The sequence below is a fragment of the Salvelinus sp. IW2-2015 genome, linkage group LG4q.1:29 (genome assembly GCF_002910315.2).
Source record: "Salvelinus sp. IW2-2015 linkage group LG4q.1:29, ASM291031v2, whole genome shotgun sequence".
Classification (NCBI taxonomy): Eukaryota; Metazoa; Chordata; class Actinopteri; order Salmoniformes; family Salmonidae; genus Salvelinus; species Salvelinus sp. IW2-2015.
This window is the reverse complement of record NC_036842.1, coordinates 27,074,608-27,088,092: the sequence shown is the minus strand read 5'-3', so window position 1 is coordinate 27,088,092 and position 13,485 is coordinate 27,074,608. Positions and strand designations below refer to the sequence as shown.

Sequence of the window (13,485 nt, the reverse complement as noted above, 5' to 3'; positions counted from 1 at the left end):
GGACTATAAGGAGGATTGAGGGGAGAGGTGAGGTGAGGACGGTATGGTTGGGGAGCTGATGGGCTATAAGGGATGAGGGAGAGGTGAGTGAGGACGGTATGGTTTGGGAGCTGATGGGCTATAAGGAGGCATGAGGGGAGAGGTGAGGATGAGGACGGTATGGTTGGGGAGCTTGATGGGCTATTAAGGAGGAATGAGGGAGAGGTGAGGTGAGGACGGTATGGTTGGGGAGCTGATGGGCTATAAGGAGGATGAGGGGAGAGGTGAGGTGAGGACGGTATGGTTGGGGAGCTGAATGGCTATAAGGAGGATGAGGGAGAGGTGAGGTGAGGACGGTATGGTTGGGGAAGCTGATGGGCTATAAGGAGGATGAGGGAGAGGTGAGGTGAGGACGCTATGGTTGGGGACTGATGGCTATAAGGAGGATGAGGGGAGAGGTGAGGTGAGGAGGGCTATAGGTGGAGTGGGGAGCTGTTGGATGGGCTATAAGGAGGATGAGGGGAGAGGTGTGAGGGGAGATGAGGAGATGGTGAGAGGAGGTGGGGAGGAGAGGGAAAGGGAAGGTGAGTAGTGATTTTGTGTGTGGGGGGATGGGAAGAATGAGAATCAAACCAAAACCACAGGGGACTGGGGATGTTGATAAAGTAAGGGTCAGCTCAGATACCCCTAATGCTTCCCTTCAGATACAGAGATGAGAGAGAGAATGGAGGGAGGGAGGGACAAACTAAAGAGAAGATGGAGAGTGATAAAGAGAGGAATAGATGTGTGATGTTCTGTAAGGATTGATATGACCAGTGCCCGCTAATCCACTTGAAGCATCCTCACACAGACTCAGGACTAGCTCTGTCCATGACACACACCACACCGTTTACTCAGGACTACCTCTGGCCATACACACACCACACCGTTACTCAGGACTACCTCTGGCCATGACACACCCACACCGTTACTCAGGACTACCTCTGGCCATGACACACACCGTTACTCAGGACTACCTCTGGCCATGACACACACCGTTACTCAGGACTACCTCTGGCCATGAACACACCGTTACTCAGGACTACCTCTGGCCATGACATACACCGTTACTCAGGACTACCTCTGCCATGACACACACCGTTACTCAGGACTACTCGGCCATGACACACACCGTTACTCAGGACTACCTCTGGCCATGACACACAACCGTTACTCAGGACTACCTCTGGCCATTACACACGCCGTTACTCAGGACTACCTCTGGCCATGAATACACCACACCGTACTCAGGACTACCTCTGGCATGACACACCGTTACTCAGGACTACTCTGGCAGACACACGGCGTTACTCAGGACACACTCTGGCCATGACACACACCACACCGTTACTCAGGACTACCTCTGGCCATGATACACACGGTTATCAGGACTACCTCTGGCCATGACACACACGGTTACTCAGACTACCTCTGGCCATGACACACCACCACACCGTTACTCAGGACTACCTCTGAGCCATGACATCACACCGTTACTCAGGATACCTCTGGCATGACACACACACACCGTATCAGGACCTCTGCGATGACACACCTTACTCAGGAATACCTCTGGCGATGACACACACCGTTACTCAGGACTACCTCTGGCCATGACACACACCGTTGCTCAGGACTACTCTGCCATGACACACACCATTACTCAGGACTACCTCTGGCCATGACACACACCACACCGTTACTCAGGACTACCTCTGGCCATGACACACCGTTACTGAGGACTACCTCTGGCCATGACATACACCGTTCTCAGGACTACCTCTGGCCATGACACACACCGTTACTCAGGACACCTCTGCCATGACACACGCCGTTATTCAGGACTACCTCTGGCCATGACACACACCGTTACTCAGGACTACCTTGGCCATTGACACACACCCACACTGTTACTCAGGACTTACCTTGGCCATGACACACACACATTACTCAGTACTACCTCTGGCCATGACACCACACCGTTACTCAGGACTACCTCTTGCCATGACACACACCATTACTCAGACTACCTCTGGCCATGACCCCCACCGTACTCAGGACTACCTCTGGCCATGACACACACCGGTTAACTCAGGACTACCTCTGGCCATGCACACACCGTACTCAGGACTACCTCTGGCCATGACACACACCACACCGTACTCAGGACTACCTCTGCCATGACACACACCGTTACGAGGACTACCTCTGGCCATGACACACGCCGTTACTCAGGACTACCTCTGGCCATGACACACACCATTACTCAGGACTACCTCTGGCCATGACACACACCACACCGTACTCAGGACTACCTCTGGCCATGAACACACACCGTTACGAGGACTACCTCTGGCCAGACACACGCCGTTACTCAGACTACCTCTGGCCATGACACACGCGTACTCAGGACTACCTCTGGCCATGACACACACCTTACTGAGACTACCTCTGGCCATGACACCACACCGTTACTCAGACTACCTCTGCCATGACACCACACCGTTACTGAGGACTACTCTCGGCCATGACACACACGCGTTACTCAGGACTACCTCTGGCCGTGACACACGCCAGTTACTCAGGACTACCTCTGGCCGTGCACAGCACACCGTTACTCAGACTACCCTGGCCATGACACCACACCGTACTCAGGACTACCTCTGGCCATGACACACACCACACCTTACTCAGGACTACCTCTGGTCAGACCACACCACACACCGTTACTCAGGACTACCTCTGGCCATGACACACACCACACCGTTACTCAGGACTACCTCTGGCCATGACACACACCGTTACTCAGGACTACCTCTGGCCATGACACACACCACACCGTTACTCAGGACTACCTCTGGCCATGACACACACCGTTACTCAGGACTACCTCTGGCCATGACACACACCGTTACTCAGGACTACCTCTGCCATGACACACACCAGTTACTCAGGACACTACCTCGGCCATGACCACACGTGTACTCAGGACTACCTCTGGCCATGACACACACCGTTACTCAGACTACCTCTGGCCATGACACACACCGTACTCAGGACTACCTCTGGCCATGACACCACCTTTACTCAGACTACCTCTGGCCATGACACACACCGTTACTCAGGACTACCTCTGGCCATGACACACACCACACCGTTACTCAGGACTACCTCGGCCATGACACACACCACAACCGTTACTCAGGACTACCTCTGGCCATGACACACCCGTTACTCAGGAACTACCTCTTGCCATGAACACCACACCGTTACTCAGGACTACCTCTGCCAGACACACACCGTTACTCAGGAAATACTCTGGCGCCATGACACACACCGTTACTCAGGACTACCTCTGGCCATGACACACACCGTTACTCAGGACTACCTCTGGCCATGACACACACCATTACTCAGGACTACCTCTGGCCATGACACACACCGTTACTCAGGACTACCTCTGGCCATGACACACACCGTTACTCAGGACTCAAACATGTGACCTGACATAGGCAAAGTCAGCACTGCCTAAGTTACTCATCGGCTCTATAGTGGGATAATGGCAGTAGGTAACTAGCAGGCACTACTAACAGCATTATGCAGACTGTCCATTAGCTACAGTTAGTTCACTGTTGGGTTGCTAGTGGCATCAGCTGTCAACACGTCTGACAGTTTGATATGAGCTTGTCTACAGTGGTGTGCTGGATCAGAGCCAGCAGTGGTCTGATAAGTGCTTGCCAGCTGGGCGGTGATACACACTCTAATGTCCCTGCACTGCTCGTTAAAAAGACAGCAGCAGACTTGTATCTTACAGTTTAGCATGCTCTATGTCAATCTGCTCCTGTCAGCAGGCACAACAAGACCGATCAGGACACAAGTCAACTGCTCTCAGCTCACTCACAACAATCAATCTCTCTCTCTCTTTCTTGTTCCCCATCTCTCTCTCTAATAGGATTAAATCAGTGTAAACACTGCTGATGACACAGGAGGTTGCCAGATTTAGCTGGCTTGTATCTTAATGGCCTCTTGGGGCTGTAACACACAACAGATATGAACTAAAACACAGCACATTGCACTGGCTGGAGCTGCAAGGGAATCATTCAGCAATATGGATGATGACCGTGAGTGGAGAGAAAGGAAGAGCGGGGAGGGAGAAAGAGTGAGAGAAAGAGAGAGAGTGAAAGAGAGAGAGTGAAAGAGAGACAGAGGGCAGAGAAAGAGTGGAAAAGAGAGAAAGTGAGAGAGAGAGAGAAGGTGGGGAGAGTAGAGAGAGAGACAGTTAAGTAGAAATAGGTCAGAGTCCTACATGGTGAAGGTCTACTTAGAGATTCTGCTGCTAACTCAACAACTAGATTTAAAATGGAAACTAGGGACACTGGCCAAGGGTTGCGGTGGGAAAGACAAGCAACAGGAATGATTCTGTTTAATACTCAAAGCAACCATTCCCAGACAGAAACAGTAGTCTACAACATTGCTGTCTTGACAACAGTTGGCCACAAGGACTGTAAATGAGAAAAGGTACTGTAAGGACTGATAGGGGAATGTCATAAATCACACTGCAATGAAGAGGAGAGGGGTGTGCCTCTTTCAGCACTTTCCCTAAGTTGACTTTCCGTTAGTCAGCAGTACTTAGCACCTCACTTAATTTCTACTTCTATTTATTCAAAATGTATTTAAACTGTATAAAGTTATACAGATAGCTTTAGGAATTCTGTCACACACAGGAACCAGCAACAACGCTGAGATTTCCAAGGCTAGGAGTCAAGAGATCGAACAGGACAGTGATAGCTGGGCTTTGACTCAGATGAAAGGCAGCAGCAGCTAGCTGGCTTAGGGTAGTGTCTGTCAGAGTGCAGCTAGTTTGCGCTGTAGGTATTAATAGCTTTGGCGGCGCCTATAGCTTAGCACTAACTTAGCATGAACATTAGCTGTTAGCCTGGAATCCTACTGAGAAGCACACACCTGCTCCTAGGCAAGCCAAAACAAACAGGCCACTGTAGACTACAGATGCCATAAATGCCAAAGCAACTTAGAGTAGGTCCACAGACAGCAGACAACTTTTTACATGGCACTGTACATACAGAGTAGAGTGGACAATCAATGTTTACCACATAGCATAGTGTTGTCTGTCGCACTGGTACAGAACCCTGGGGGCCAACCCTGCTGAAAAAAAACAGAATTGACCAGCCTTCACTGTGTTTTTGCTGGTTCCTTCACTATGTTTTTGCTGGTGACAAGCCTTCACTATGTTTTGTACACTGGTGACCAGCATACCAGTATGTGTTTGGACACTGGTGACCAGCATACCAGCATCAAAGTGCTTTATTATTTAAGACAGTCCATTACATATAGTGAGCACCATAATTCATTGGACAGTGACCATTTCTTTCATACATATCGGATGAACCGTTTAGAAATGACAGCACCTTTTGTACATGTTCCCCCATTTTAAGGTACTACAAGTATTTGTTGAATTGTCTTCACAGATGTGGGTCGTTAGGCAGGTGTATTCATTTGTGTCGTTAGTGAATGCAGGAGAGCTGTTGATGAATAGTATTGATTCTAGACTTTGCTATTGTCTTTGGAGGTTGTTGTTGGGGTGTGACAACATGAGTAAGACAGCAGTGTCGATGCAAATGAAGCTGGCCGTCATAAGGCTCAGAAATGAAAATCAATCAATCAGGAACATTGCAAAAACCCTGGGCATGCCCAAGTCAACAGTGTGGTTCATCATTAACAAGACAAAAACTCAATTATGTCAAAAGACCCGGTAGACTGAGGAAGACCACTGTAGTGGATGACCGGGAATACTCTCTATGGTGAAGTAAAACCCCCCTGACAACAGCCTAACAGATCAAAAACACTCCTGGATGCAAGTGTAGATGTGTCAAAGTCTACCATACGTAAAAGACTACACCAGCAGGACTACAGAGGGTACACTACAAGATGCAAACCACTGATAAGCCTGAAGAACAGAAAGGCGAGATTACAGTTTGCTAAAAAGCACCTAAAAGAGCCCCAAGAGTTCTGGAAAAAAAGTATTGTGGACAGATGAGACAAAGATTAACATGTACCAGAGTGATGGAAAGAGGAAAGTGTGGAGAAGAAAAAGACATGCCCATGATCCAAAGCATACCACCTCATCCGTGAAACATGGTGGAGGGGGTGTTATGGCTTGGGCCTGTATGGCTGCCAGTGAAACATGGTGGAGGGCGTGTTATGGCTTGGGCCTGTATGGCTGCCAGTGAAACATGGTGGAGGGCGTGTTATGGCTTGGGCCTGTATGGCTGCCAGTGGAACAGGCTCACTTGTCTTCATCGATGATGTGACTGCAGACAGAAGTAGAACAATGAATTCTGAAGTCTACAGAAATATTTTATCTGCTCAGATAAAACCAAATTCCTCCAAACTCATTGGACGGCACTTCATCATGCAACAAGACAATGACCCTAAACATAGTGCTAGAGCAACGAAGGGGTTTTTGATGGCCAAAAAGTGGAAAATCCTTGACTGGCCGAGTCAATCACCGGATCTGAATCCAATTGAACATGTATTTTACATGCTGAAGAGGAGACTGAAGGCAATAAGTCCCCGAAACAAGCAGAAGCTGAAAAGATGGCTGCAGTACAGGCCTGACAGAGCATCACCAGGGAAGATACCCAGCGTCTGGTGATGTCGATGCATCGCAGACTTCAAGCAGTCATTGCATGCAAAGGATATGCGACCAAATATTAACAATGATTACTTTATTCTACATTATGCTAAACTGTCCAATGTTTTTTGATGCCCGAAAATGGGGGGGACTATGTACAAAAGCTTCTATAATTTCTAAACGGTTCATCCGATATGTATGAAAATACCCTCAAATTAAAGCTGACAGTCTACACTTCACCCTCATTGTCATTGTATCCTTTCAAACTTAAAGTGCTAGAGTACAGAACCAAAACAACAACAAAAATTGTCACTGTCCAATGAATTATGGTGCTCACTGTATATCATAAGCCTTACTTTGAGGGCCTAATTTTTCCCTAATACAGTGGCTACATCAGGCCTGCAAGTCACATTATGCTGGCTTGTAAAGTGATGTTTAATTCCTATTGGAATCTAGCCAGAGTGGGAATATCTAATAATTTGAAGTTATATTTACCCACAATCTGCATTCAGAATGACTGCCAGGGTTAAATTACCTAAATCAGGGGTATCAAAAATACGGCCCGGGGGGTCCAATCCGCCCCGTGGGTGGTTTGAGTAAAAAAATGAAAAATATATATACAGTGCCTTCAGAAAGTATTCACACCCGATGACTTTTTCAAAAAGAAAATTGTGTTACAGCTTGAATTTAAAATGGATTAAATTGAGTTTTTTGTCACTGGCCCACACACAATACCCCATAATGTCATATTTAATTTTTTTTTTTTTTTTTTTTTTTTTTACAAATGAATAAAACCTGAAAAGCTGAAATGTCTTGGGTCAAGTACAGTATTCAATCATTTTGTTATGGCAAGCCTGAATAAGTTCAGGAGTAAAAATGTGCTTAACAAGTCACATAATAGATTGTTTGCGTGTATGCATTGATATGTAGGCTACATGTGCCTTTAAAAACAAAGTATGTAGTTCTGTCCTTGAGCTGTTTTGTCAATTTCTGTCATGTTTTGTGTGGACCTCAGGATGAGTAGCTGCTCCTTTTGCAACAGCTAATGGGGATCCTAATAAAATACTAAATAACAAAAAATAATAAGTTGCGCATACTCACTCTGTTTGCAATAATAGTGTTTTACATGATTTTTGAATGACTACCTCATATCTATACCCCACACATACAATTATCTATAAGGTCCCTCATTCGAGCAGTGAATTTCAAAAACAGATTCAACCACAAAGACCTGGGACTTGGGACAAAGACCAAAGACTGGTAGATGGAAAGAAAAAAAAGCAGACATTGAATATCCCTTTGAGCATGGTGTAGTTATTAATTACACTTTGGATGGTGTATCAATACACCCAGTCACTACAAAGATACAGGCGTCCTTCCTAACTCAGTTGCCGGAGAGGAAAGTAACTAATTTAAACCAGTTACAGAGTTAAATGGCTGTGATAGGAGAAAACTGAGGATGGATCAACAGCATTGTAGTTACTCCACACTACTAAGCTAATTGACAGAGTGAAAAGAAAGGAAACCTGTACAGAATAAAAAATATTCCAAACCACGCATCCTGTTTGCAACAAGGCACTAAAGTAATATTGCAAATAAGTGGCAAAGCAATTAACTTTTTGTCTTGAATACAAAGTGTTATGTTTGGGGCAAATCCAATACAACACCTTACTGAGTACCACTCTCCATATTTTCAAGCATAGTGGTGGCTGCATCAGGGTATGGGTATGCTTGTAATCGTTAAGGACTGGGGAGTTTTTCAGGATAAAAAATAAATGGAATGGAGCTAAGCACAGGCAAAATCCTAGAGGGAGAACCTGGTTCAGTCTGCTTTCCACCAGACACTGGGAGATTAATTCACCTTTCAGCCGGACAAAAACTTAAAACACAAGGCCAAATCTACACTGGAGTTGCTTACCACGAAGATGTTCCTAAGTGGCCGAGTTACAGTTTTGACTTAAATATACTTGAAAATCTATGGCAAGACTTGAAAATTGTTATCTAGCAATGACAGAGCTTGCAGAATGTTGAAAAGATGAATGGGCAAATGTTGCACAATCCAGGTGTGGAAAGTTGGCGGATGCTTTAGTCCAGGTCTGGGAGGAGATCCCTCAGGAGACCATCCGCCACCTCATCAGGAGCATGCCCAGGCGTTGTAGAGAGAACATACAGGCACGTGGAGGCCACACACACTACTGAGCCTCATTTTGACTTGTTTTAAGGACATTACATCAAAGTTGGATCAGCCTGTAGTGTGGTTTTCCACTTTAATTTTGAGTGTGACTCCAAATCCAGACCTCCATGGGTTGATAAATTTGATTTCCATTGATCATTTTGTGTGATTTTGTTGTCAGCACATTCAACTATGTAAAGAAAAAAGTATTTTATAAGAATATTTCATTCATTCAGATCTAGGATGTGTTATTTTAGTGTTCCCTTTATTTTTTTGAGCAGTGTATATATATATATATACTTTTTTTTACAGACTCAATGTACTTGAAACTGTGTAGAAATAATAATGGACCTACATTAATACCATTTCTTCACTGTGTCCAGCTCACTATGACAGCTAGACAATCAGGGAGCATTGGATATTCCAGAAACGAAAGATAGAGGACAATTTTTTGATTTGGACGGCGAGGAAATATAACTAATATTCAATGTCCAATGCCAGGGAATTTGTCACTTCTGACAAATCATTTGAACTGGAACAACCATTTCAGTAATTCAGTAAAGTCCAACAAACAGATTGGATTAGTTTAGAAGAAAATATGTTATTAACTTTGTGTAGCATAAGATTAATTAATCAATCAATGTACATGCAAAAACACAACAAACAAAAAATATATTGAAACTCCCCCCAAAAAACTGCATTAGAGCATGCTGGGAAATATGATAATGATGGGCTTGGATGACCAGCTTGACCAGAGGTATTCAACAAGGGGTCCGCGGAGCCTAGTACTGCAGGTGGTCCGCAGAAATATATATATATAAAGAAGTGTTTTATTATGAATATATAATATAATACAGTATAAAAGATGAGAATCTTATTTCTAATGATGTCAACTTTATTTCTCAACTCCTAATATTGAGCAAATTACACTCACTGGAGTATCTGACATAGACTTTGAAAAATCACCTGTGAATAGGCTACCAGTGTGGCAAGTGCCGTTGAGCTTTCTTGACTTGGACATACATTTTTGCCAACACATGGCTAACTTTTGTTTACCAGCTAAACAGCTGCTCTTCTCAAAAATGTGTTTGGAGTTAACTTTCTAGCTAATAGGCTATGTTAGAATTTACACTTCCTCTTCCAATTATAATGTGGGGTGTTCAAAATAATGAAAAACGATCTACCAAATCGATTCATTTTCAAATGTTGACTACTTCTCCTTGCCATTATCATTCACCTGATGATAAGACAAGACAGTGTATTTTTTTGCTAACGTATGATGGGGGGTTCCTGGATCGCCTGTTTGCCTGGGAGGGGGTCCCTGGGCCAGAAAAGGTTGAAGACCCCTGAGCTAGACCATTCTGGACCAGCATAGACCAGCATGGACCAGTTTGGTCGCCAGCATATCAGCATTACCAGCATAATCTGGTCACCAAACTACCAGCATCACCAGCATAAACTGGTCACCAGCATCACCAACATAAACCGGTCACCAGTATAACAGCATCACCAGCATAAACTGGTCACCAGCATAACAGCATCACCAGCATAAACTGGTCACCAGCATAACAGCATCACCAGCATAAACTGGTCACCAGCATAACAGCATACCAGCATCACCCGCATAAATTTGTCACCAGCATAACAGCATCACCAGCATAAACTGGTCACCAGCATAACAGCATACCAGCATCACCAGCATAAACTTGTCACCAGCATAACAGCATCACCTGCATAAACTGGTCAACAGCATAACAGCATACCAGCATCACCAGCATACATTTGTCACCAACATACCAGCATGAGCTGGTCACCAGCATCACCAGCTTGACCAGCTGGTCGGCCAGCCTAACCAGCTAGACCATGCTGGTCCGACCAGTATGAACAGCATAGACCATCATGGACCAGCATGGGCCAGCTTGAAATTTAGGCTGGTCTACACAGTGTTTTTCAGCACGGAACATACTGTACATGAAATAAAAGGTCTTGTATGACTATTCATCATACAGTAGAAGACAAGTGGTCTTCCCATGGCTAGCACAGGGCTGTCTCTGAACCACTTGAGGCCACATATTTACCATGAAGCTACAATTCTGGCAAACAAAGCAGACACCACATGCCTTCCATACAGCATAGAGCTGCCATTGATCAACAACACCTTGAGGCCATACGAGTTACATCATACTGGAGTTATGTGATACTTGACAGAAAAAAAGGGGGAAACAATAAATGTTTTTTGATTGACAGGGTATTAATTTATCTTATGTAAGTACAGTTGAAGAATAGATCATGTAACTATCAAATCATTAAGACCACCATGACTGCTCTCATTACATGAAACATAAAAATAACTTCCATGCCTGCTCACCTGTTTGTTGTTGTCACTGTGGGGCCTCTTGATGGAGACAAAATGGCGGATTTTACTGTAAAGAGATGGAAAGCAAAGCATATTAGATTGGGAACCATCTTTGTGTAACAGTATAACTTTAGTCCGTCCCCTCGCCCCGACCACGAACCAGGGACCCTCTGCACACATCGACAACAGTCACCCACGAAGCATCGTTACCCATCGCTTCACAAAAGCCGCGGCTCTTGCAGAGCAAGGGGAACCACTACTTCAAGGTCTCAGAGCAAGTGACGTCACCGATTGAAAGGCTATTAGTGCGCACCACCGCTAACTAGATAGCCATTTCACATCGGTTACACTCACCCCCCTTTCGACCTCCTCCTTTTCCGCAGCAACCAGTGATCCGGGTCACGGCACCAATGTAACAGTATAACTTTAGTCCGTCCCCTCGCCCCGACCCAGGCGCGAACCAGGGACCCTCTGCACACATCGACAACAGTCACCCACGAAGCATCGTTACCCATCGCTCCACAAAAGCCACGGCCCTTGCAGAGCAAGGGGAACCACTACTTCAAGGTCTCAGAGCAAGTAACGTCACCGATTGAAAGGCTATTTGCGCGCACCACCGCTAACTAGATAGCCATTTCACATCGGTTACATTTGTGTAACTACCAGTTGCACAAGCAGTTATCAATCCAAGGTGGAAGACCATACAGTAGCCTGCCAGTCCCCAGTGCAATAAAGTTAAGATGCCTGGCCCCTTATAGAGGAAGTGATGTCAGTGACTTACCCTCCCTGGCCAATCACAGGCGTAATCTTGACGTGCTGCTGTATGCTGTCACCGGACTTCCTCCTGGCGTAGTAGATCCCCTGCCACTCCTAGAGACAACATAGTCGGAACATACAGTCAGACAACAATATAACATTCATACAACGAAGAAATGACAGTCAGACAACTGGACAGAAAACATTAGACAAATATAAAGAATGGATGGATGGTCTTCAACCAGGTGTTGAGGTTTTGGGTCTCTCTCAGGATTTCTCACCTCCACTGTGGCTCAGTGTCAGAAGCTCACCTTTCCTTTCTTGATGCAGGTGTTGATGGTGTCTAGAAGATCTGCTCGGTTCTTGTCACTCTTGGGGAGTTCTGTCAGCTCTTTCCCTATTAACTCTCCTTTATGGTATCCCATCATGTGCTCAAATGCTGGGTTCACGTACTGGGGGCGAGGGAGCGAGATGGATAAGAATGATTTGTTTTTCTTGTTTGTTTATTTCACAGAATACCTAAACAACCCAGAAATGTCAAGAGATACATTGTGTTTCAGTGTGGCTGAATGACTGTGTATTTGTGTGTGTTTGTGTACCTGTATCACATGGTCTTCACTGGTGATCTCCACAGCCTCCTGACAGTGGTCCAGAGCAGTGAACACTGAGTTACACGCCCTGAGGGAGAGAAGAGAGGTATATCTGTTTAATCATACTATGTGTGTGTGTGTGTGGGTGTGTGTGTGTATTTGTGTGTGTGTGTGTGTATTTGTGTGTGTGTCTGCGTGTGTGGGTTGGTTCTTCTATCCTTGTGGGGACCTGAAATCCCCACAAGGATAATAAAACAAGGAAAGTTCTCCCTCCTGGGGATATTTCCTAAGTCCCCATGAGGACAATGGCTATTTTAATCTTAAGGGTTAGGTTTAGGGTTAGGGTTAGGGTTACAATTAGTGTTAGGGTTAGAATTAGGGTTAGGTGTTAGGGAAAATAGGATTTTGAATGGAAAACGAGGATACGAGGATAGAAGAACTTAACGTGTGTGTGTGTGAGGACCAATGTACCTGAGTTTGAACTGGCAGCGCACCTCTCCATGTTCTATCTGGAGCAATTCGTTATAGCAGGCAGAGACACTAATGTTCTCCACATACCTCTGACCAGAGAGATAGATAGAGAGAGAGAGAGAGAAACATGAGCAACATAGTGTACTATACAGTGTGTAGTCTGCGGATGTGATCTCTGCCTGGGTTCTGCGCTCTGAGGCCTTTCACCCTAAAAAGCTTGGAGGTAGGGCACGTGATGAGAACTGTGACCTGCTGTACAGTACAGTACAGTAAGGTACAGTACAGTACAGTACAGTACAGTACAGTACAGTAGGTAAACACTGCATGTGTTTATAAGATGAGCCAGCTGACTGACTGACTGATTCAGCAGATGGATGATAGGATAGCATGTTGAGTATTTTAAGTTGCCTGGCTGAGTTCACTTTACAGAGTCACAGAGGAGTTGGTGGTGGCAGATGTCATGCCATAT

The 13,485-nt window shown here is 45.4% G+C and overlaps 1 protein-coding gene across 1 annotated transcript in view; it reads right to left on the bottom strand.

The window, feature by feature from the left end:
- Nucleotides 1-13,485, bottom strand: part of LOC111960869 (high affinity cAMP-specific and IBMX-insensitive 3',5'-cyclic phosphodiesterase 8B-like) — a 37,483-nt gene that overhangs the window by 1,128 nt on the left and 22,870 nt on the right. Inside the window, exons 6-10 of the mRNA XM_023983038.2 lie at nt 13,017-13,105; nt 12,555-12,633; nt 12,267-12,407; nt 11,981-12,069; nt 11,212-11,266 (exon numbers count right to left, since the gene is read on the bottom strand). Of these exons, the coding sequence (XP_023838806.1) occupies nt 11,212-11,266; nt 11,981-12,069; nt 12,267-12,407; nt 12,555-12,633; nt 13,017-13,105 (453 nt within the window). The remainder of the gene's footprint in view (nt 1-11,211; nt 11,267-11,980; nt 12,070-12,266; nt 12,408-12,554; nt 12,634-13,016; nt 13,106-13,485) is intronic.